The following is a 23,166-nucleotide window of genomic DNA, read 5'->3' on the forward strand; positions in this document are numbered from 1 at the left end:
ACGCGAGCACTCACGGTCGGAGCCCACGGCCAACCGCTTCTTCAGCGCCTGCTTCCAGTCCATATTCGGGCCCAGTCAAGAAGCAGCCCGCTTTCCTAACAACGGTAACATCCGGGTAACGGGAACCGCATCACAACCGATTCCGCCATCTTAAGTGTGGGCAAAAGCAGACACCAATGAACCCTTTCAGAGGAAAATAGACCACGTGCCCTTAAGTGACATGGCTGCCACCACCTCCGCTCTTCTTTAACTTCTCGACCCCCTATTGGCTTTTGGAGAGCACGTGCGCGCGGGTCAGCTGATGCGCTTCGAGCCCTGTGATTGGCTGAGAGTGCTCCGCGCGCGGTTCTGCCGTCGAACGTCCGTATTCTTCTGATGAAGTCTTCGCCGCGGTGCCTCTTCATGGCGTCGGTGAGGTCGGTTGGGGGCTGTTGGGCTTTTATCCCCTTCAGAGCGGACACGGGCACTACAGTTCCCAGCATGCCATGCGGCCCCTTCACCTAACGACCGCTTGGATAATCTGTAGAAATAACCCACTTTGAGGCCGCTTTAACTGCCCTGGCTGGAGCCTAGGGAATCCTGGGAACTGTAGTTTAGTGTGGCACCAGAGCTCTCTCTGACAGGGAAGGCCAAATGTCTCCCAAACACTACAGTTCCCAGGATTCCCTAGCAGTTAAAGCGGCCTCAATACTGGGAGCTGTTGTCCATTGGACTGACTTCTGAGGAGAGGCGAATAAGATTTTGTGGGAGGAAAGTCTGAGTTCCCTTCACAGCAGTTTCTTTGGTTCTGTGTTTATGTGTGTTTTGTGCCCTTTTGCATTGCAGCAAGAGACTTTCTCAGCTGGCTAATGATGGTCGCATCATGTGTAGCATCTGGGGAAGTGCGCAAGAATGCGTCCATGAGGATGTATCTAGCACTCTTAGATCCAGAGGTATTGCTGGGTCCCTTGATTTGTCAAGAAGGCATTGAAAACCGAGACAAACTATTTCCCGTTAGTAATCCTGTCAATCTTCTCATTCTTCAAACTTTTTACAGACTTCTCCCACATAAACGCTGAAGAACAGGGATTGTGTTTTAGGAACTCAGGCAGGGAAGCTGTCATAGGCAGACATGGGTTTTGATTATGGGTTGCAATGCTAGATTGCATTTTGTGTCGTTTTGGAGAGGTACTTAAATCACTGTATATCTTCTTTTTATGCAGCCTGGCCTGATTTGACTGGAAAGCTCACATCATTCTGCTTATGATTCAAGTGTGAGAATGTTAGAGATGAGATCATATCAAGCCTTGTTTACATTTTGAAATGATCAGGATGACTGTAAATACCGACCAAGTTTAATGAAACACAACCCTAGGCTTATTACTACAGGACTTTTTCTTGGGATTCCAGATCTTCATCATCATGATATTTTCTATCCGAACCAGCAACTGTGTTTTACAGACATTACTGAAGAACTATGGCATGTTCTGCCCTATGCTAAGACCTCAACAATTGCCTACAACTTTTGGGTGCTTCTTATTTACCACACCATATCAAAGGGCAAAATCAGTGGATCCGAAAGCACTTCATCCTGCCGCTGCCATGTGGCATTCCAAGGAAAGAGAAGAAGGTAAAGGGGAGAGAAGATCTGGCAAAGATTGGTCTTCTCCTCGCCCTTTCAATCTGTTTGCTGCTGGCGCATCGAAGAAGAGAGCGGTGCTTCATGATGCTTTTTCAAGTGGAGAGCAGCCTATTATTTCTAGTAAGAAGATGACACTCTCTCCTCCAGAACGGCCCCTAAGTGCTGAGGAGTGGGAAAAGATGATGGGAGACTTTGTGGGAACTAAAAAGTTTGAAGACTGTATGTTTGAGCAAATGATCGTTCACAACAGCCCCGTAGATGTGGCCAAATCCTTACTAGCTGCAGTGGCTAAGCGAGACGGAGATATTGGATACGGTCTTTTGGTGAAGTACTTGGTTTTGTGTGTTTCTCAGAAACAGACAAAAGAGATCTATGATATTCATGATATTATGAAAGTCAGATTTAAGACTTTAGATACATCAGGATCTAGTCTTCTTATCAAAGGCCTGAGTGATTCACAGCGCTGGAGAGAGGCCTTGATACTGCTAGAGGAAATGAAAAAAGTCATAATCCCTTCAAAGGGAAACTATGGAGACTGCATCAGGGGAGCCCTTGCAAACCAAGAAATCAGTATTGCATGCAAGCTATTTCATGAGATGCTAGGTAAGGATGTGACACCAAAGTTAGAAACAATGCAAATTTTCTTTGACACTGGCAAGTGTATAAATGATGCCTCTTTTAAAAGTGAACTAATTTCCATCCTTAACTACTTAAGAGATAATCAAGTTTATCCCGGAGAAGCTTTTATGCAGAGCATAAAGCAGTGGTTTGAAAGGTGAGTTACTTATTGGTTATTTTCATCTACCCAGACTCTTGTATGAAAATTGTTTAAAATCAACTGTTGATCATTATAAGCAACCCGTTAACTTATAGTCTTGTTTTTGTTGGCTGGGAATATATATCACTTCTGTGAGATCTTTGCAGTTTGTATCCTTGTACAGGTACCTGGTATTGTTATAGCGAGAGCAAGTATGGTATAATGGTTTGAACATTTGACTATGACTCCGGAGATTAGGGTTTGATTCTCCGTTTGGCCATTCAAACCCAGTAGGTGACCTTGGGCAAGTCACACACTCACAGCTCCAGGACACACTGTAGTTTCACCTTAGAGTCACTATGGGTTGAAACAGACGGCCCTGAAGGGGCGGCTTAACACCGCCTCTTTGAATGCAAGGTTGGGGCTGTGGCAACTGCATACCATGCCCCCAACCTGGCTTTTTGATGGCACAAAAAAAAAAGTGGCACTGTATGGTTGGGCGGGAGGTGTGAAACTAGCTTGGAGGTAGTTTTGGAGCATGCAGCACCTAAACCCCACACTCTGACACCACCCCCAAGTCAGTGCAAATGGCTGGTCTCTTTTGCCCCAATATGTCAGAAACAACTTGACACACAACAACATAGGTTATAGCAAGTTCTAGGTTTTGTTGTGTGCCTTCAAGTCGTTTCCAACATATGACAATCCAAAGGCAAACCTATCATAGGGTTTTCTTGGCAGGAATCATGAATCATTGAATTGGAAGACACCCAAGGGCCATCCAGTCCAACCCCCTGCCATGCAGAATACACAATGAACACTCCCAACGGATGGCTAACCAGCCTCTGTTTAAATGTTTAAAAACTTCCAAAGAAGGAGACTCTACACACTCAGAGAAAATGTGTTCCATTATTGAACAGTTCTTAGTGTTGTGGTGGAAATTCCATGTTGAAATAAAAAGCTATAGAAAGATGGAGTCACCTTTGTCAGTCAGAGAGATAGTTTTTAAAATAGAGGCTTGGAGTTTAGAAAAAAACTAGACCAAAGGAATAATGAGTGCATCTTGACCTAAATGGAAGCTGGCACCAGTAAGAAAGACATAACATAAACTACTGAGATAAGGATACATTGTTGACATTCAGAAGCAAGGTTAGAAGGAAAACTGCTGAATTCCTAAAGGAGAGGGTAAGAAGTGATGATGCAGTTTTAATGTATGCATGTATTTCTGTTCTGATTAGCCAATCAGGTGTATTGAAGAAGCTTCGTCTTCAATAATATAAAAAGAGCCATTTTGTCTTGTTCGGGGCCTCAGCCTTTTGGAACTTGAATTCCACTGAGTTCAATGTTTTCCTTTGTCGACAATTGGAAATAAACTTAGGGATTTTCAATTACTAAGTCCTCTTGCCAATTCTTTTGCTCTGTCAGTCCTAGATTTTTAAGTTACCTGAAATTTCTGTTACATTGTCAGGAAGATCGTCCTAATGTTAGGGTGGAATTTCCTTTCCTGTAGTTTGAATCCATTGCTCCAGGTCCCATTCTCTGGAGCAGCAGAAAACAAGCTTGCTCCATTCTTTGACTTTGCCTTCCTCTGATGTTACGAGAGTGTTTCTTTCCCAAGGTCACCAAATGAGTTTCCATGGCCAAGAAGGAATTCGAACCATGATTTCCAGAGTCTTAGTTCAACACTCAGATCACTACGCTATGCTGGCTCTCCATTCTAGGTCATGATATTTTTGTGAGAAGAGGCTTCCTGTGGAGATGTGAATAAAACTACCTTTAGCAAGAAAGAGGGACATTGTTTTGACTCACAGTATGTATATGGGTTGGAGGGGTCAGTACATGTATGTGTGTAGGCGTAATTGGACTTGGGAATCAGATTACTCATTATATTAATAAACAATGCAAGGAAACAGTCATGTGGCCTCTGACATTCTGCTTCTTTTGGATCTCTCTCATGCATAGTACAAATGCTGTTGGAGATGACCACTGGAGATAATCTTTTGGAGTAACCTATTGATAATACCGGCGTAAAATAAATTAGTTTAAGACATAGTGCAACACATCTAACTTTTCAAAAAGTCCATGTTAAGTGTGCTTATAATTGAAGTTGTGCATTTGATGATACATCAGGGGTGGGAAATGAATAGCCATCCAGAAGTTGTTGTACTGGTAATTTCTTGCATTCCTTGGGCTGGGAGGTGCAGTTCAAGAATGTTTGAAGGGTTGCACATTTCACACCCCTTTTGTACATGTTTGTTTAGAAGTAAGATTCACAATATTGAAAAGGTCTTACCTAAAGGAAGGTATGTATAGGATGATAGGCATAGGTTTGATCTAATGGGAGGAAATTTTTCTTTTGACCATGATTAAATTATTTTTTGCGCAATCTTTTGTAGCATTCCAGGAGAAAACTGGAAGGGAAACTTAACTCCTGTGAAAAATAGGTAAGGCTATACCTTAATTTCTAGCAATAGGTTATCTTTTAGATTTTTCTACTAAATTATGCTCAGGTCTATTAAATTGATGAGGTTTTATTGATTACCACTATATGTCATCTTTTCAGTATTTCTAAGTTTCACTTCCATTTTTAATTGCAATTTAGCATTGTCTCTGAATTCAGAGAAACTGATTCATCCTAATTATGATTTACTGAAAACCCGCAGCTTCAGACCATGGGTTATAAAGCTGGTGTGTTTTAGTAAACCATTGACTGTAGTCTACATTTTGATGTTGAACTACAATTTTTGGAGGCCAGAACTCCCAGTCTGTTTATGCCTATGATGGAGGAAGAAGTGTAGAAGCTGAAGGTTCCTCAGACTCATTCAGATCATAGCCATACTTTGTTGCTATCTTCAAGTGAGGTTAGTGGAACTCTTCTGACATTATCCTGCAAGATTATGATCTAGGGCAGTGGTTCCCAACCTGTGGGTCGGGACCCCTTTGGGAGTCGAATGACCCTTTCATGGGGGTCGCCTAAGGCCATTGGAAAACACCTATTTAATTACAGTTATGAAGTAGCAATGAAAATAATTTCATGGGTTTGGGTCACCACAATATGAGGAACTGTATTAAAGGGTCGCAGCATTAGGAAGGTTGGGAACCACTGATCTAGGGATTTGTAAACACACCTGCCAATTTTACCTCATTTGGAGTCCATTTTTACAAATAAAGTCCACAAAAATTCCTAGCATGAAATGTGAATTTTCTACTGTCCTACTCAGAGGCTACAAACCTGCATTTCCATGTTAACAGAGTGGACTTTTGCTTACATGGTTACTAGACTCTTGCTTAAATAGTAGGCTGATTTGATTGTTATATTAGGAAGAATCAACTTTTAACATACTGATGTTTTATAAATTGCTGATAAAGCCACTGTTGTGTGATTTTTATTGATATGGCAGTGGACAGTGCCCATCTTGTGAGAAGTTCTTGGAAAGTATTAATCTGTCTGCAGAAGAATATGACATTCTCAAAAATAAAATAATAAAGGATGTTATACAAGGAACGGACACATTTCGAAAAACAACTCCCCAGGTGCGTTGCAAGGAGATATTTATTGAATATCTGTAACACAGTTGTAATGTTGCCATCACTCTGGCAGATCATCTTTTGTTTAAAATGTTTGCTCATGTATGTTTGAGTCATATAGCTGAATGGTATCCTATTCCACCTGACATGGGAAGACAAAACCAGAAACAGCATCATATCATCAAAGTGTATTTGTATATGTGCTATAGAATGAAGAGAATTCTCTGTGTTAGCTACATTGTGTTTGAAAGTGTATTGTCAGGCAACTGATAGCTTTTGCTACTCATTTGTTTGGTGTGTTTTTACTTCTGTGCATCACAAACTCACTTCTGAAATGTTTTTACAAATGAGAAAGACTGGAGCCTTGTCAACATGTGTTGTATGATTGTGAGCATACAATTCCATCTTGTCAGTAATAACTTGGCAGTTATGCATGAATTTGTCTACTTGGTATTTTACAGTTTAACACCAAAGGATGCAAAGTTAAAAACATCCTAAGATACTGCAGGACTAAATATCCATCAAAGATATTATTGGGGTGGGCAAATAATAGCTCTCCAGATGTTGAATTATAAATCCTGTCATCCTTCACCATTGGCAGTGATGACAAGTGCTGATTGAAATGGCAGTTCAGCAACATCTGGAGGGCCATGGGGTGCACATCCATATATTAAATAAAAAGGTCTTTAGGAATTAGAAATTCACTTTGTCTTATTTGCATTCTTGGAATGGAAAGAAAAGTCCCACTAGATGGTGCTGATGTTGCAGCTTTCATATGTTAATGACATGCAATATTAGCTGGGTCAGTAATTGTGGAGATGATCTAGTATTTCCACAGACTCAAAATATAACTGTTATAGTTTAATCTGATCATTGGATTAGAAATTTTTTTAGTCAGAACCACAGGATCTAACATCAGTCCAAAACACACTGCAGAAATAATCCAGTTTTAGACTGCTTTAACTACCCTGACTCAGTGCTAGGGAATTCTGGGAACTGTACTTTATTGTGGCACCAGAGCTCCCTGACAGAGAAGGTAAATGTCTCACAAAAACTACAATTACCAGAATTTCCTAGCGTTGAGCAAGGGCAAATAGAGCAGTCTCAAAATGGATTATTTCTGCAGTGTATTTGGACCATCATTTATAGAACTTGTTATTTGTATTTCATGCAATAAAATATATAAGGCACTGACTTTTTTTTTAAAGAGTAGGAATGCATCAAATAATGTGATGAATTGTGCTGGGAATTCTGATACATTGGTATGAACCTAACAATAAATTAATTTTTAATTTGTGTTTTTAACTAAAGGCCAGACGCCAGCACAGTCGTGAATGGGCCGCCAGCAAGGCGTGCTTTTTTTGAGTAGCTTTTGCTGGTGGCCCCAGACTGCCCTAGGCAGCTGTGGGGTGGCTTCACCCCAATCCTGGGGCACGTGTCATCTGTACACCATACCCCCAGATTGGGCCAAAGCTGCCGTTTCTGGCCTGTGTGTTTCAGGCTGATGAGGAAGGTTCCTGTGGCTGCTTTAGCAATATGCTAGTCTTTGAATAATCTCTTGGATCATTGTCTAGATTATCCTATGAACTCAATATTAAACATTTCTCCTGGTTGGAAATGTTCAGGTATTTTAAGCACAGTGAGGGCTTTTCCAGAAGGAACTTATGGTGGGAACAGCTCAGCCTTTATAACAGAATGGTTATATTTAGAGAAACATTGGATATTTAGGGAGATTCCAAAGCCAGCTAATAATAGTTTATGCAACTGCTGTATGTGGAGGAAATCAAATGTAAATTAAATTATTACATCTTACTTTCAGTTAATACATTTCTTTATTTTCAAAAACAATTTAGCATATGTCTTGTGCAGAATTAATTATTTATACACTTGCAAGTATTCAAATAGGGTAATTTTTTAGTAGCCGAGAAGGCAGCAATCACAAGTTTGGGTTTGTTGTAGCAAATATGCTTTTAAGATGTTATTTTTTTTTAATGGGAACAACGGTATTTACTTTTTAGGACTGCATGGAAGACTATATGTTTTTTTCTGGTTGATAGACCTAAACAGATATAAATGGTGTACCATCACAGAGGAAATGTCTGTAGGCTATTCTGATATACTTAAGATTGATTTTGCGGTTCATATTAAAAATGTAACTTTTTGTGTTTCCTGGTGCTAAGAATGGAAGGGTATACTTTTCATAGAAAGTTCTTAAATCTTCATGTTTCAAAGAAGAGACAGTATAAAGGCTTGGAAAGTTTTTAAAATGTACTATAGCATTACTTCCTACATTAAATAGAACGGTTGTTCTTGTATCTAGTGAAACTAGAACATTAAAATTTCTTTCCATAGTGGCAAAGAAGGCTGGTAGTTTTTTCTGGTTTCTAGCGTATATATAATCTTATGGAAGTAATTATTATTGCTTGTCTCTTTATTTTAATACCCATTAGAGTAATCTGCATTTATAATCAGGTGGGTATACATGTGCCCTTTCTTGCAAAGCCACAGTGACTCACTGTAAAATGTGTGTACACATTATTGGCATTCCCCTCCCTACTTAGTCACACTATGAATCAGCTCAGGTGTTTTGTGTGTGTATTAAATGTGAATTAATTGTTGAATTTAAAATAATTATTGCTAATTGTCTATAGGATCTCTTCTTTTGTACTACCATTTTCTTTTTCTTTTTTTAATGAAGGCTGTTAGAAAGAGTATTTATAACATACATTTCTCAGCCAGAGCATAATTAAGGTCATTAACCTCACTCACATTATTATGAACAAAGTAAACCTCTAGTGAATTGCAACTTGCGGTGCTTCCAGACTGTTGTTGAGTGTCTTTGGGTTGTTTTTAAATCATGGCAACCCTATTACGGGGTTTTCTTGGCAAGATTTGTTCAGAGGGGGTTTGCCTTTGCCTTCCTCTGAGGCTGAGAGAGTGTGACTTCCCAGGGTTACCCAGTGTGTTTCTAGGGCTGTGCAGAGATTCGAGCCCTATTCCCCAGAGTCATAGTCCAACCCTTAAACCACTACATCACTTCCAGATGAGAGTTTTATACACCCTGATGACCCTACATCCATTACATAATTTTACAAGTGATCCAGACAACAATGTTTTTAGTTTGCAACCCTCCAATGTGTTGTTCTACCATTACTCCTATCTTTTTGTCATACCAGAAGAAAACGTTTAAGGAGGAAAAGGTGAAATAGCTACACAGTACCTTTTGATTGACATATATATGTTTAGCCATAGTTGTGTGGGCTGTTGTATTAAGTGGATTAAATGTTGTTCTAGTTATTCCTCTAAGCCAAGGAGACAAGCATTGATAACCCTAGTACTCAGAGGAACAGACTAAAAAATAAATGAGTTGCTGAGGTTTTTTTAAATCTCACAAAATCTCTTGCTCCTCAGTCAAGAAATACAAGTATTCCAAGTCACAATGGGATAAATTGCCTGTGCTCACAGAATCATATCTATTCTTTAGTGAAATAGAAAGTTCAGCTGGTTGTGTTAAATTAGGTTGTTTCCCCCCCCCCCATTTGAAATGGAACTGATAATTAAGACAGATTGTGAGCAAATGAAGCTGAAAGTACTACAGTTAGACCTCAGCAAAATAAAGTTTATCTGTTTCTGTTGATATAAGATTGTTGTTGTGTGCCTTCATGTTGCTTTTGATTTATGGTGACCCTAATGTGAACCTATCATGGGGATTTCTTGGGATGTTTCTCGAAAGGGGGTTTGCCATTGCTGTTGTCTGTAGCATAGAGAGTGTGCTTGTCCAGGATCACCCCATCTACTTCCATCATCCTACTGGGATTTGAACCCTGGTCTCCACAGTAATAGTCCAGTGCTCAAACCCCTACACCATGCTGGGTCCACAGATATAGGTTGAGTATACCTTATCTGAAGTGTTTGAGACCAAAGTATTTTGGATTTTGGATTTTTTTCTGATTTTGGACTATTTGCATATGCCTAATGAGGTACTTTGGAGGTGGGACCCAAGTCTAAATATAAAATTAATTTATGTTTCATATACACATATACTGAAGATAATTTTATAAACAATATTTTAAATATTTTTGTGCATGAAACTGAGGAGCAAAGCAGACGGGTGGCTTGGAGTGGCTCCTGGTTTTTCCAGCCACAATCAACCTGGAACCACAGGCCAATGAGCCACCACCAAAGAGGGTGTTTCACTGGTCCATTTGCCAGTGGCCTCAGAGTGGTTTCCGGCTGCATCGGGGATGTGTGCTGTCTGCATGCCATGCCCCCAAAGCAGTCAGAAGCTGCTCCTTTTGGCCTGTCTGTTTCAGGCCAAAGTTTGTGTACATAGAACCAAACCCCAGTGGACAAGAAGGTCCCACTGTACATGCATAATGCTGTATCATGGAGATGGTACCTAAGGGCCGAAATAAATGGCCCTTTTGTGCCATCTTCTGGGCAGCTTGGGTGCACTTTGTTTGCACACTGCATGCCTCCAAGCTGCCCAGAAGCCAGCCGGCTGTTTATATGGGGGTGGCTTCATGATGCTCCGGCAGCACAGCGTTTATATGCTACACACTGCCGGAGCATCTGCAGTGTGGTCACAAAGCCAGCTTTTTGCTGCTCCTTTTTCAAGGCTGATTGGGGCTGTGCCATGCAGTTGCTAAGGCCCGAATCTGCTTTCGGCTGTCCATTTCACCTCTAAGTCTTAACACAAAATTAATAGTATGTTTCAAATACACCTTATTCACATAACCTGATGGTAATTTTATACAATATTTTAAATAATTTTGTGCATGAAACAAACTTTCTGTACACTGAACCATCATAAAGCAAAGGTGCTTTCGGATAAAGGAGACTCAACCTGTACAGGATATTGAACTGGTTAGGTCTTTGGTCTAATTCAGCATCTTTGCATAAAGTATCTATTAATATTTCTTTGCAAATTGAATTAAAATATTTACCAGGTAATAAATTATCTAGTAATTTCCCTGTTGAACCTCTAGCAACTAACAGATAATTTTGTATGATTTCTGTCATCTTGCATACGCTCATTCCCTTTTAATCTGTTTTCTTGTTGCCTACCCAGTCTGACTCTTAATTACAGTGCTCCCTCCACATTTGCTGGGGTTAGAGGCACAGGACCCCCATGAAAATGGGAAAACTGCAAATAAACAACCTACTATTTTTTAACTCTCTAGGAATCTCTAGGTCCTCCAGCACAACTCTATTCAGCCTCCAGTGGACAATGACATAGAATTGCACTAGAGGACCTACAGATGCCTAGATAAGTGTTTTTTCCAGGAATCTCTAGGTCCTCCAGAGTGACTTTATAATCAACATCTAACAGTTGCATCAGAGGACCTAGAGATTCCTAGAGTGAACATATTAATCATATCTGCAAATAATCAAAGCCACAAAAATCAAAGCCACAAACGTTGAAGGATGACTATACCCTTCCTTACTATTCTTTCCATGTCCCTTTTATTCCATATTGAACCATGTTTTACCCCATATTGTATTCATCTTTCAATGCTGGCAAAATAGTTTAAGACTTATTGCAAAGCAAATGTATCAAGATTTATTTATTCAATTTTAAAAGGGCCCTCAAGACATTTCACAGATGATAATAATCTTACAAGTAATCTAATACTGTGTTTGGTAGTGATAATGCATATAAACAGGTGTTTATATGATGTTTATAATTTATATTTATGTTTTGAAACACATCTAGTGTTCCTAATTTAACTAAAACAATTATTAACTGTTGAACTCAATAAAACAAAAGCATATTTTCAAATGGACATTGCATAGGGATAGAATTATAAAAGCATATCAATTCACTGAAGCCTTTTGAAATAAATGTAGTCCAATTGTTTCAACACAATATGCAAGCCTGTAGATTTTTGTAGTAGTAATTCTCAACTGTCTCTCCCTGTGGATTGAGCCAAGGAACAATAACAAATAACACAAAACATAACATCAGTTAAAAGAACATATAAGACTAATACATATTAAAATCCATCAATAAATACTTTCAATCCATAATTTAAAAATACAGTAGTCTGGAAGTAGTGGCTTAGTGGTTAAGATGCTGACAATTACAAGATTGGCAGATCAACAGTTCGAGGCCATGGGATGGAGCGCACTTTTGTCACTAGTCCCAGATTCTGTCAACCTAGCAGTTCGAAAACACGTAAAAGTGCAAGTAGATAAATAGGTACCACTCTGGTGGGAAGGTAACAGCATTTTGTTCATATGATCACGGAGTTGTCTTTGACAGCACTTGGCTTAGTAACGGAGATGAGCACTGCCCCCTACAGTCGGACACGACTAGACAATCTAGTGAAGGGAAAACCTTTACCTTTAGTCTGGATAGGTCTATCACAAAAGACTGGTCTTTACTGCTGATTTAAACTCATACAGCATCTCGAGCTGATAAATTCATCTGGCAGTTTTTTCTACAATCTGGGGGCAGTCAAAGAAAATTTTCTGTGGGTAACAGCCTTGTTTTGGCTGACTGGGCTAGATGTCTCTCAGTGGACCTGAGTGTACAGGGCACATTATATGGGAGAAAGTGATCCTGTAGGTAACATAGACCCAAACATCTAAGTCTTTAAAAGCAATAACTAACACAGTAAAGGAACAAAAATAACTCTAGCTTTTTGCACTGACCAGCCTAAAAAACAATGAAAAAGGGACTCTTGTGACACCTTTAAACCTGATTGTCTCCACACACTCACAGGATATGCATAATTTTGGGGAGAGGGGGGAGTCACAATAATATGGAACGTATTACTGACATAACATAGTCCATCCCCCCCTCTCTCTCCGATTTGATGAATAATTAAAAAAGATACTTCTGGATGTATACTGTGGCTTATCCTAGCTATCATCTCCCCAGTGATCCCCTCCTCACAATTGTTGCTATTTTTTTTTTTGTTTTGTTTAGTACCCCTTATGTACTCAACTATAAATTGAGATTGACCCGAAAATCTTCGGTCAACTTATATACAACAACAGGTTTATTGATTAGTCACCTGACCATATCAATAGAATACTAAATACAGATACAAAATTACAATATATAAAATGCAAGATAAAAAATATCATAATGTCCACATATATACAGAGATAAAACTGAGTCACACTTAAAACTCAAATAGGCAGTTAAAACAGACACAGACTAACTAACAGCAAATTTAATAAAATGGTATACAAAATAAAATAGTCTAATATAAGACTAGCTAAAACAGAGTGGGAGATAACAACAAAAGTTTTTTGTGGGTTTTTTGGGCTATGTGGCCATGTTCTAGTTTTTTTTCTAGAAGAAACTCTTCTAGAACATGGCCACATAGCCCAAAAAACCCACAAAAAACTATGGATGCCGGCCATGAAAGCCTTCGACTCAACAATAAAAGTGTTTAAATGAACTCATCGCCGTGACATGAAACCCTATTTTGTACAATAAATTGATCTCTCAAGTGAGCAGTATTAACTACAAATTTAGCTATACATCGCACTATATGTATGTTCTTTCCAGAGAAAAGATAAGACAATTTAGCTGAAAGATCCCAGTTGGTCATTCTATCCAAGAATAGTTGTAAAAAATGTGATCTCTCCTTATCATATAAACAAACAGGATATGTGGAGTATCCTCAATAGCTGGGGCTCCGCAAATACATAATCTTTCTTAGGCGTGGTACAGACCGCCCAAAAGTGGTGTACCATTGCCAGTATTAGGGTTAGGGAGCGCGCACCATGTACACGCTCCCTAACCCTAATACATGCCGCCAGCGGCATAATGGCGGCACCCTGGTGTGTTTTTGCCGCCCCAGGCCACGTGTGGCAGCCTAACAGCGGTGCAAGAAGGAGCTCTGAAATGGAGTTCCTTCTGGCACGCACCTTGTTCCCACAGTCACCAAATGGCTGCGGGAACGGCACCAGGGAGAAAGGGGCCAAGCGGTATTAGCAATACCAAGGGAGAAAGTCATTGAATCATAAATCTGTGGATTAAGGAGAGACCCAAGGGAAAACATTTCTTCATATACTTAGAACTGGAACAAAAGCAAACAACTTAGGGTGGGCTGGCAGGGAGTCACCAGATACTATCTGCTAAAGATGCTTGCAGTACCAGTATTTATTGCATGATGGAAAAACCTGTTGCTATGTTTGTGATGCTTATGTAGGATTTGTGTCTAGGTGTGTACTAGGAAACAAGTCACAGCAGGTTGCCCTTAAAAATAAGTATTTGTAGTCAGCTATGTTTTCCTTTCATGATACAGAAATGTCAGGGGTAATTAGGAAGTGTTGGTTAAACGCGTGTGAATTAACAGGGTTCATTTCAGGAAACAAACCTAATATAACCTTTGCAATGCATTTTGTGCAATAAAATAATAGGGAGTTCCCAGCATATTTTCTGTTAGGTGCTTTACAAAGTAACTAAGAATTGGGTTCAGAATGGTACTGTAGTTTCAAAATGTAACATGGGGCTAGTGACTAATGCTGGTGACTAATGTCAAATGTTGGAGCAAAGAACATTGTATCAAGTATTGATAAGAGTTTTTTTTAAATTTTTCCAAAAATTTTTTTATTACACTGTGTATAATACATAGTATACAATCATGTTTCATATTGTAATTTTCTCCCCTCTCCCCTCCCATCCAAATAAGAAAACAGTTTAGAGAAATTTACAATCCAATCAAATTAACAATCAGTTTCGGAGATATGGAAAATATTATTGATTATATTATTAACTTCTTCATACCCCATTTCACCTTTTACGTTCTTACTTACTATTTCCCATTTGTCTTCCCATAGTTCTTTATTGCTTTCCCCAATATAATTTAATCTTCTTTCCCTAAGGAAGTCGAATAGTATATATTCTTTTATATATTTAAATAAGTAAGCCTTGTTCCAATTTAATTTGTTTCTCCATCCATAAGCAATCACTGCATGAGCAGCTTTTAGAAATTGTTTTGTTACATATTTTTGATTATTATTCAGTCCTAATTCCCCTAAATTGAGAGTCAAGCAATTTTCTTTACTTAATTGCATTTCTATCCCTATAATTGTATTTATCATGTATTTATTTAAATTAGGTAGGCTAAAAGTTTAGATATACTGTACTTACCGCCAGCCTGAGAAATGAAAGGGTTGAAATTGTCAAGGAAGAATGGGAATGTTTAAACTTGTATGATGTAACGAAAGTACTACAGTCAGGAACTAAGAAGACATAGGGAACACATGATAATAATATATCCTGATGGAGATAATAAAGGGGGAAAAATACAGTTTTTCCTCTCCCTCTCTCCTTTTGATATTTTTTTACATTGTGTTCATAAGCAGGGAAAAGCCTCTATATATACTTGGTAGAGGATAAATGTATAATTATAAGTTAATGGGAGTATGCTATTTTAAGTTGAAGAAGAAGGGTACCGAATGATCTTCTGGAAGTGATGAGAATGCATTGTTTAAGAGAATTATGGATAACATGTGTATATATTGGGTTTTTTTTTGTTAGCCTGGTCTTGTTAGTGTATATATGTTAACAATGGGTTTTTTTTGTGTACGTCTGTTTATATTTTTTTACTTAAGAAAATAAAAATTAAAAAAAAATTAATTGTGTTTCATCTAGCAATTTTATTATCCCTTTTATTTGAATCCAGTATTGCTTACCTATTAAAATACTTAATTTTTCTTCCTGTATTCGTATCCCTGTTAAATCATACAAATCTCCAATTATTTTAAATCCCTTATTCTTTAATTTTTTAATTATCTTTCCAAGATCTTCATTGTTACTTTTATTTAAATATTCAATTGGTAGTCACTTCCTATTTTTTATACCCAGGTTTCTACTCCACTTCTCCCATATTTTATAATTCACCCTCATTGGACCAATTGTTTTCTCTTTTTCTCCCCCCCCCCCCCCCCCCTTCTCTTCCACCAAAGAGACATACTCCATTTGATTGCTCTGTCTTTCTAATTTAACCCACTTTGTATTATGGTTATATTCTACCTCTATCATTCTTAGCAATTGAACCGCCTCAAAATATAATTCGAGTGATGGAACTCCCCACCCTCCATTACTTTGATGCTCATATAATAATGTCTTAGATAATCTGGCTTTTTTATTCCCAGATATCCATTTTAATATTGACCTATCCCATTTCTTTAAAACTTTACTAGGAATTGTTTCTGGGATATTTTGAAATAAATATAAAAACTTTGGTAGTACCATCATTTTGAACATTCTAATTTTTGTTAGCATTTTCCAATTTTTACTTGCCCATTTAGAAATTTGATTATTAATTTTTTCCATAATTGATTATAATTACTTTGTACGATATTATCTAAAAATTTACACCTAAATATCTCATATATTTAATCCCCAATTTCAATCCTGACACAATTTGGATTTCTTTTTGTTCCAGCCAATTTGTATTCATAAACATTATCTCTGATTTATCCATATTAAATTTAAACCCAGAAATGTTTTTAAATTTCTGAAATATTTCCAATAACTTGGTTACAGCTTGATTCGGTTTATGTGTCACTATCAGAGCATCATCTGCAAATAAATTCAACTTAATCACTTCTTTATTTATTTTATATCCCTTTATCTCTTTTGCACCCCTAATCACATTTCCAAACCCCAACCAATACCAAGGACCCACTGAATGCCCTCAGTGTAATTTAAAAAGAGTTCTGCCCAGTGTTTGATAAGAAACAGAGGAGCTGAACATACCGTCCCTAAGACGTGGCTCCATTTTGCGCCATGTAAAGGATGTACTATCCACTCCTGCCACCGCTCTTCAGCAGCTTTTTGGCTCAGCACTGTAAATCCTGCGCAAAAGACATGGCGTGATGCTTCCCGCCATGCGGCGGGGTGTGCGGCATCATGCCAGCCTAGGGGCGGAGTCGGGATGAGTGGCGTGCCGTCACCATGCCCTCACTCTGCCCTGATGCCACCGTTTATTGCCGGTCTGTTTCTCCAACTTACATAAAGTACAGTGCTCAAACTGGCATAAAATAAATATCTCCATCTTCTACTTTTAGCCTAGCTAAAGTAGAATTATTTATTACATTTGATAAAATATGAAACTATGGAAACAAATGTGTACCACAAATATTAGCTAAGTTTTTAAGAGGTTTTGCAGACTACATATGTGTTAGCCCCTTTCTTTCTGAGACTTCATTAGCTATGTTCTGCAATCTTTAAAGTATATCATTGCTACCCAATAACTAGAAAGTTGTATATAAAGTGATAATAGAAATGCTGTGCTCTGAAGCCATCCAGATGGTGCACAAAGGGGTGGTCTGTTTGGCCCCATAGTTGGGTGTGGTGAAACAGATCTCTTTCCCTTTATTCTTTTCTTAATCTCTTTCTATTTTTAATTCATTTTAGGAACTTGAAGTATTTCAGACATTTGTAAGTCAGCGCCCCCCTTTTGACATTGTGATTGATGGCCTTAACGTCGCTAGAGTTTGCCATAAAAACAATCCATCTCAAACTGTAAGTGTTGTTATACTGTTTTTAGAAATTATGTGTTACTTTTGTATTTAAAATACCTACATATATTTTACTGTTTAGGAGATGCGGCATATCATGACTGGTTGTATTTGAAATTATACAAATGTTCTGATAGCAAAAATATACAAAAATGCATTAAAATAACACAGTGGACTCACTTATGCTGTTTATTTAATGTTTTAGAGGGACAACATCAGTGGTTCCACAAGTCTGGGACATTGTGGGAGCATAGGTAGGGGCTTTCCAAGGTCTGGTAAGAGGGAAGTGTGCCCTTCTAGACTTTGGAGAGTTGTCCAACTAGGTTTACAGACTTTGAAATTTTGGGTTTAAGCAAGAATCATAGAGTTGGAAGAGACTACAAGGGCCATCCAGTCCAACCCCCTGCCATGTAGGAATTCACAATCAAGGCATCCCTGACAGATGACCATCTAGTCTCTGCTTAAAGACCTCCAAAGAAGGAGACTCCACCACACTCTGAGGAAACATGCTCCATTGTTAAACAGCTCTCACTGTCAGGAAGTTCCTCCTAAGGTTGGGGTGGAATCTCTTTTCCTGTAGCTTGCATCCATTGTTCCAAGTCCTATTCTCTGGAGAAATTGTCCAGGAAGGAGGAAACCCTTAAAGTAAACAAGGTTTGGCTACCAGTCCTGAAAAATAGCAAGATGAAGACTCAACAAATGCAAATGAGAAATCTCCCAGGATCAGGGGTTTCCCAGCAGACAGTGAGCACTGATCAAGCAGACACTAATCCTCTTTTGCATACCCTCCCACCCTGAGGCCTGCCATTAGCAACAGAACAATCCACATGCAAATCACTCCTGCCTTCCAAGGTTCACACAGTATATACATACCCAACTCCTTTCCAGGCAAGCATTCTCTGAAGATGCCAGCCACAGGTGCTGGTGAAACGTCAGGAAGAAACTCTTCTAGAACATGGCCACATAGTCTGAAAAACCCACAAAAAACTATGGATGCAGGTCATGAAAGCCCTCGACTTCACATTACTGTGCTGCCATTAGGGACAAAGAGACTTCAGGTGTCCCTGCCTTCCTTATCTCAACTGGTCTGTGTGGTGCGGGAGGAGGAAGAGCTACGGGTGGGGTGGCTGGTAGCTCCCTCTGGCCTCACCTGGTTGGCAGCCATGGCAAGAGTGAGGGCAGGATCCTCCTGGCAGCGTCTCCTCCTCTTCCTTCTCTGCATCCTGGCAGAGTGAAGTCCCATTATCCCTAAGGGTGGTGTGTCCATGTACATGTGCTGCCTTTGGGGGAAAAAAAGAACTTGAACATTCATATATTTCAGTATCTGGGATGGGGGCTCCAGAATGGATCCCTGCTGATACCGAGGGCCGACTGTACATTTAACTGTTGATTTTAGTATATCAATGTGGAGGGTGTGTGTGAAGAGAACAAAAGTTGAGAAATCATGAATTTGAGTTTTCCCACTTCTTCATACATGTTAAATTTTATTCATTACGGCCACCATTAAAGACAATAAAGATTTCCTCTAGATACCAAATACTTTTGTAAATCCAGTAATAGAAGGATGATGTAGGGAAACAAGCCCACAGCTTGGAAAGTTTATTTGGTGATAAATGAATAAAATGTTATGCTGAAGCCACCCATAATTAACAAGTGGTGGGATGATAGCTTTGATTCCAGAGCACCATCCTACTACTGCTCAGTTCTGAATGGCTTCAGTTTGTCATGCCCATTTGTCTTTGAAATAACTTTCCAAGATCTTCTCTAGCTAGTCCCGTATTTTGAATCCTGCAAGAGGCAGCAACATGAGCTCTTCCCATTGACTTATAACCAAAGGGTATCCTGAGAAAACCAAAGAAACTCAACTGATGGTCTGTTGGAGTTCTCCCTTTTTGCTGCTGTTCTATTAATTTCAAATTAAAAATCAACTCCATTGAATATAGCCACAGAGTTGCAAGGGACCATAAGAGACATCTAGTTGAAACCTTGCCATACAGGAGTACCTAACTAAAGCACTACTAAAAGATGGCCATGCAACATCTGTTTAATTCATATCTAAAGTACATAAGATATGAATTTAAACGAATTCCAAAGAAAAAGAGTCCACCATTCTTAAAAGCAGTCTTTGTAGGCTGTATCTACACTGCAGAATTAATGCCGTTTGACACTGTTTTAACAGCCATGGCTCAGTGGTGTGGAATTCTGGGATTTGTAGTTGTGTGGGAGCCTTCTCTGTCTGAGCTCTGGTGCCTCAACAAACAATAAAACCCACAATTCCATGGGATGGAGTCATGACAATTAAAGTGGTGTCAAACTATATTAATTCTCCAGCGTATCAGCAGCCTACTTCACTGTCAAATAGCTCTTACACTAAACAGGTTATTTCTGACAATCAAGGGCAGTCTCTTTCCTTGTAATATAAATCTGTTAGTTCATGTTCATGTCTCTGGAGCAGCAGAAAAATCTCTGGAGCAGATACATCTTCTACATGACATCTCTTTGGATATTAAATAATGCTATTATGTCACTTCTCAGTTGTTCCTTCTCCAAGTTAAACATACCCAGCGCCTTAAGTCATTCCTCATAGGGCTTTGTTTCCAGAACTTTGGTCATTTAGTCATCCTCCTTTGGACACATTCCAACTTATCAATATCCTTCTCAAACTGTGGTGCCCAGAACTGGACACAATATTTTAGATGAGGTCTGACCAAAGCAAAATCAAGTGGCGCTGTTACTTCCCTTTATCTGGACACAGCTCCTGCTGAGGCAGCCCAGAATTTTACTGGCATTTTTGGCCACCAAGGCACACTGTGGACTCATTTTTTGCTTGTGGTCTAAGATCTCTAGATCCTTTTAGATTGCAAGCCTGAGGGCAGGGAACCGTCTAATTAAAAATAATAATTGTAAGCCGCTCTGATAGCCATTAGGGATGAAGGGCAGGGTATAAATACCATAAATAAATAAATAAATTTATATACTGCTTCATACCGCCTAAGCAGTGTCTAAGCAGTTTACAACTGTAAGCTAATTTGCCCCCATCAACCTGGGTACTCATTTTAGCGACCTCTGAAAGAATCATAGAATCATAGAATCGTAGAGTTGGAAGAGACCACTAGGGCCATCCAGTCCAACCCCCTGCCATGCCGGAAATCCAAATCAAAGCATCCCTGACAGATGGCCATCCAGCCTCTGTTTAAAGACCTCCAAGGAAGGAGACTCTATCACCCTCTGAGGGAGTGCATTCCACTGTCGAACAGCCCTTACTGTCAGGAAGTTCCTCCTAATGTTCAGGTGGAATCTCTTTTCCTGCAGCTTGCATCCATTGTTCCGGGTCCTGTTCTCTGGAGCAGCAGAAAACAAGCTTGCTCCCTCTTCAATATGACATCCTTTCAAATATTTAAACAGGGCTATCATATCACCTCTTAACCTTCTTTTCTCCAGGCTAAACATCCCCAGCTCCCTAATTCGTTCCTCATAGGGCATGGTTTCCAGACCCTTCACCATTTTTGTCGCCGTCCTTTGGACACGCTCCAGTTTCTCAATGTCCTTTCTGAATTGTGGCGCCCAGAACTGGACACAATATTCTAGGTGGGGCCTGACCAAAGCAGAATACAGTGGCATTATTACTTCTCTTGATCTAGACACTATACTTCTATTGATGCAGCCTAAAATAGCATTGGCCTTTTTTAGCTGCCGCATCACACTGTTCACTCATGTTCAACTTGTGGTCTACTTGGACTCCTAGATCCCTTTCACACGTAGTTTCATTCAGCCAGGTGTCACCCATCCTATATCTGTGCATTTTATTTTTCCGCCCTAAGTGCAATACCTTACATTTCTCCGTGTTGAATTTCATTTTGTTAGCTTTGGCCCAGCTTTCTAGTCTATTCAGGTCATTTTGAATCTTGATCCTGTTCTCTGGGGTATTAGCTATTCCCCCTAATTTGGTGTCATCTGCAAATTTGATAAGTATGCTCCCAATTCTGTCATCCAGGTCATTGATAAAGATGTTGAATAGCACTGGGCCCAGGACAGAGCCCTGTGGGACCCCACTGGTCACTTCTCTCCAGGATGAAAAGGAGCCATTGTTGAGCACCCTGAGTTGAGCTTGAGCCCTTTTTGCTTGTCTTGAACTTGTAACCTTACGTTTTTGAGTGAGTGGCTGCAAGGTGTCACTCATCCTGTATTTATTCATTTTGTTTTTTGTTCCTATATGTAGTATGTTACATTTATCCTTGTTGAATATCCTTTTGTTAGTTTTGGCCAAGTTGTCCAGTTTGTCAGTCATTTTGAATTCTGCTCTTGTCCCCAGAGTGCTACCACTCCTAATTTAATATCAGCTGTAAATTTGACAAGAATGCCTTGTGTTCTCCCATCCAAGTTATTTATGGAATTAGAAGCTGTGCTTATCAAATTAAAATTTAAATTAAGATTGTGTTTTTCAACTTTTAGTAATTATATCGTAATAAAAAGTTTAAAAATTTAAACAGTACAAGATAATTTGAGCAATCTAAAAGCATATTAAACAATTTAGCACTTTAAAACAAGTTTTTACAATTTTAAACCATGTACCTGCATAGATTTGGACAAAATTATCAGACTCCAGACTTTAGTGTAAAAAAAAATTAACAAACATTGTTTTAACTAGCTGTTGGACTGAAGGTATCTTTGGTGCCTGTTCGACCTCCATAGCACAACTAGGTGCCTTTGCATAGAAGATACTGCTCAGCATCCTCACATCGTGTATTGCTCCTAACTCTCACAGAGAGAGGGCGGCCCCTCCAAAAGACCTTAATCCTCATGCAGGCATATAGAGAGGAGCATTTCAAGTTTCAAGGTCATCATATAGGGCTTAAATATCATCACCAACACATTGAATTGAAACCAAATAATAATATTATCCAGTGCAATTCCTTTAAAATCATATATTATTTTTCTTAAGATGTTTAGCAATCCAAATGCTGTATTTTGCACTAGCTGTAGCTTCTAAGTCATCCTTGAGGGCAATCCCCCATTGTAATAGACTAATAGGGAAGTTGCCAGGACATGAATTACTGTAGCCACATTATCTATGTCCAGGAATGTATGTAGTTGGGCAATGGACCCATGGAGTATATTTTGGCCTCCAGTAACAGAGGTTGATGTAGAAGTATTCCCAAGCTATGTACATCGTCTTTGATGGGGAGTGCACTTCCATCCAGGACAGGTTGTTTATGGAGTTCTCAGACTTAAGAATCACTGGTTCACACAGTCTTTATTTTATCATGATTAAGCTTCAATTTATTGTCCTTTATTTATCCCATTGCAATATGCAGGGACTAGTCCAGCCCCTGTGTAGCCCCAATTGACTCTAATCATAAGACAAAGTAGAGTTGAGTGTTGTCAACACAGTGGTGGAACTAAACTGCAAAACTCCTAAAGATTAACATCAGCAGCTTCCTGTGGAATGGAAACCTGTGGCATCACACATCTTCATAGGCATTGGACTGAACAGAGGTCCCCCAATGCCACCATCTGGAACCAGTTCTGTAGACAGGAGTAGAACCACTGCTACTCTCTGCTTACAGAACTGGTCCAGTAGGGGACTATTATCAACAGTATTAAAGGCAATGTGCAGTAGTATAAAATGGTAGAATTCTAGTACAGTGGTGCCTCGGGATACGAAATGATCGGGTTACGAAATTTCCGGGATACGAAAAAGTTGGATTGGCAAAAACTGTTTCGGGTTACGAAATATTTTTCGGGTTACGAAATTCATTTCGGCGCGAAA

The 23,166-nt window shown here is 39.2% G+C and overlaps 2 protein-coding genes across 5 annotated transcripts in view; one reads left to right on the forward strand and one right to left on the reverse strand.

The window, feature by feature from the left end:
• The window catches only part of PPP2R3C (protein phosphatase 2 regulatory subunit B''gamma), a 32,054-nt gene extending 31,838 nt beyond the window's left edge, over positions 1-216 (reverse strand). For 2 of the 3 annotated variants that reach the window (XM_042455972.1, XM_042455971.1), the window contains exon 1: positions 15-216. In XM_042455972.1, the coding sequence (XP_042311906.1) occupies positions 15-63 (49 nt within the window). In that variant the 5' untranslated portion in view covers positions 64-216. The remainder of the gene's footprint in view (positions 1-14) is intronic. The other variant, XM_042455970.1, reaches the window with a different exon arrangement.
• A 92-nt stretch (positions 217-308) lies between these two features.
• LOC121924560 (protein only RNase P catalytic subunit) overlaps positions 309-23,166 on the forward strand; it is a 60,017-nt gene continuing 37,159 nt past the window's right edge. The window contains exons 1-5 of one of the 2 annotated variants that reach the window (XM_042455967.1): positions 309-416; positions 1,203-2,396; positions 4,772-4,819; positions 5,777-5,909; positions 17,293-17,400. In XM_042455967.1, the coding sequence (XP_042311901.1) occupies positions 1,402-2,396; positions 4,772-4,819; positions 5,777-5,909; positions 17,293-17,400 (1,284 nt within the window). In that variant the 5' untranslated portion in view covers positions 309-416; positions 1,203-1,401. The remainder of the gene's footprint in view (positions 417-1,202; positions 2,397-4,771; positions 4,820-5,776; positions 5,910-17,292; positions 17,401-23,166) is intronic. The other variant, XM_042455968.1, reaches the window with a different exon arrangement.

The sequence above is a fragment of the Sceloporus undulatus genome, chromosome 1, assembly GCF_019175285.1.
Source record: "Sceloporus undulatus isolate JIND9_A2432 ecotype Alabama chromosome 1, SceUnd_v1.1, whole genome shotgun sequence".
Classification (NCBI taxonomy): domain Eukaryota; kingdom Metazoa; phylum Chordata; class Lepidosauria; order Squamata; family Phrynosomatidae; genus Sceloporus; species Sceloporus undulatus.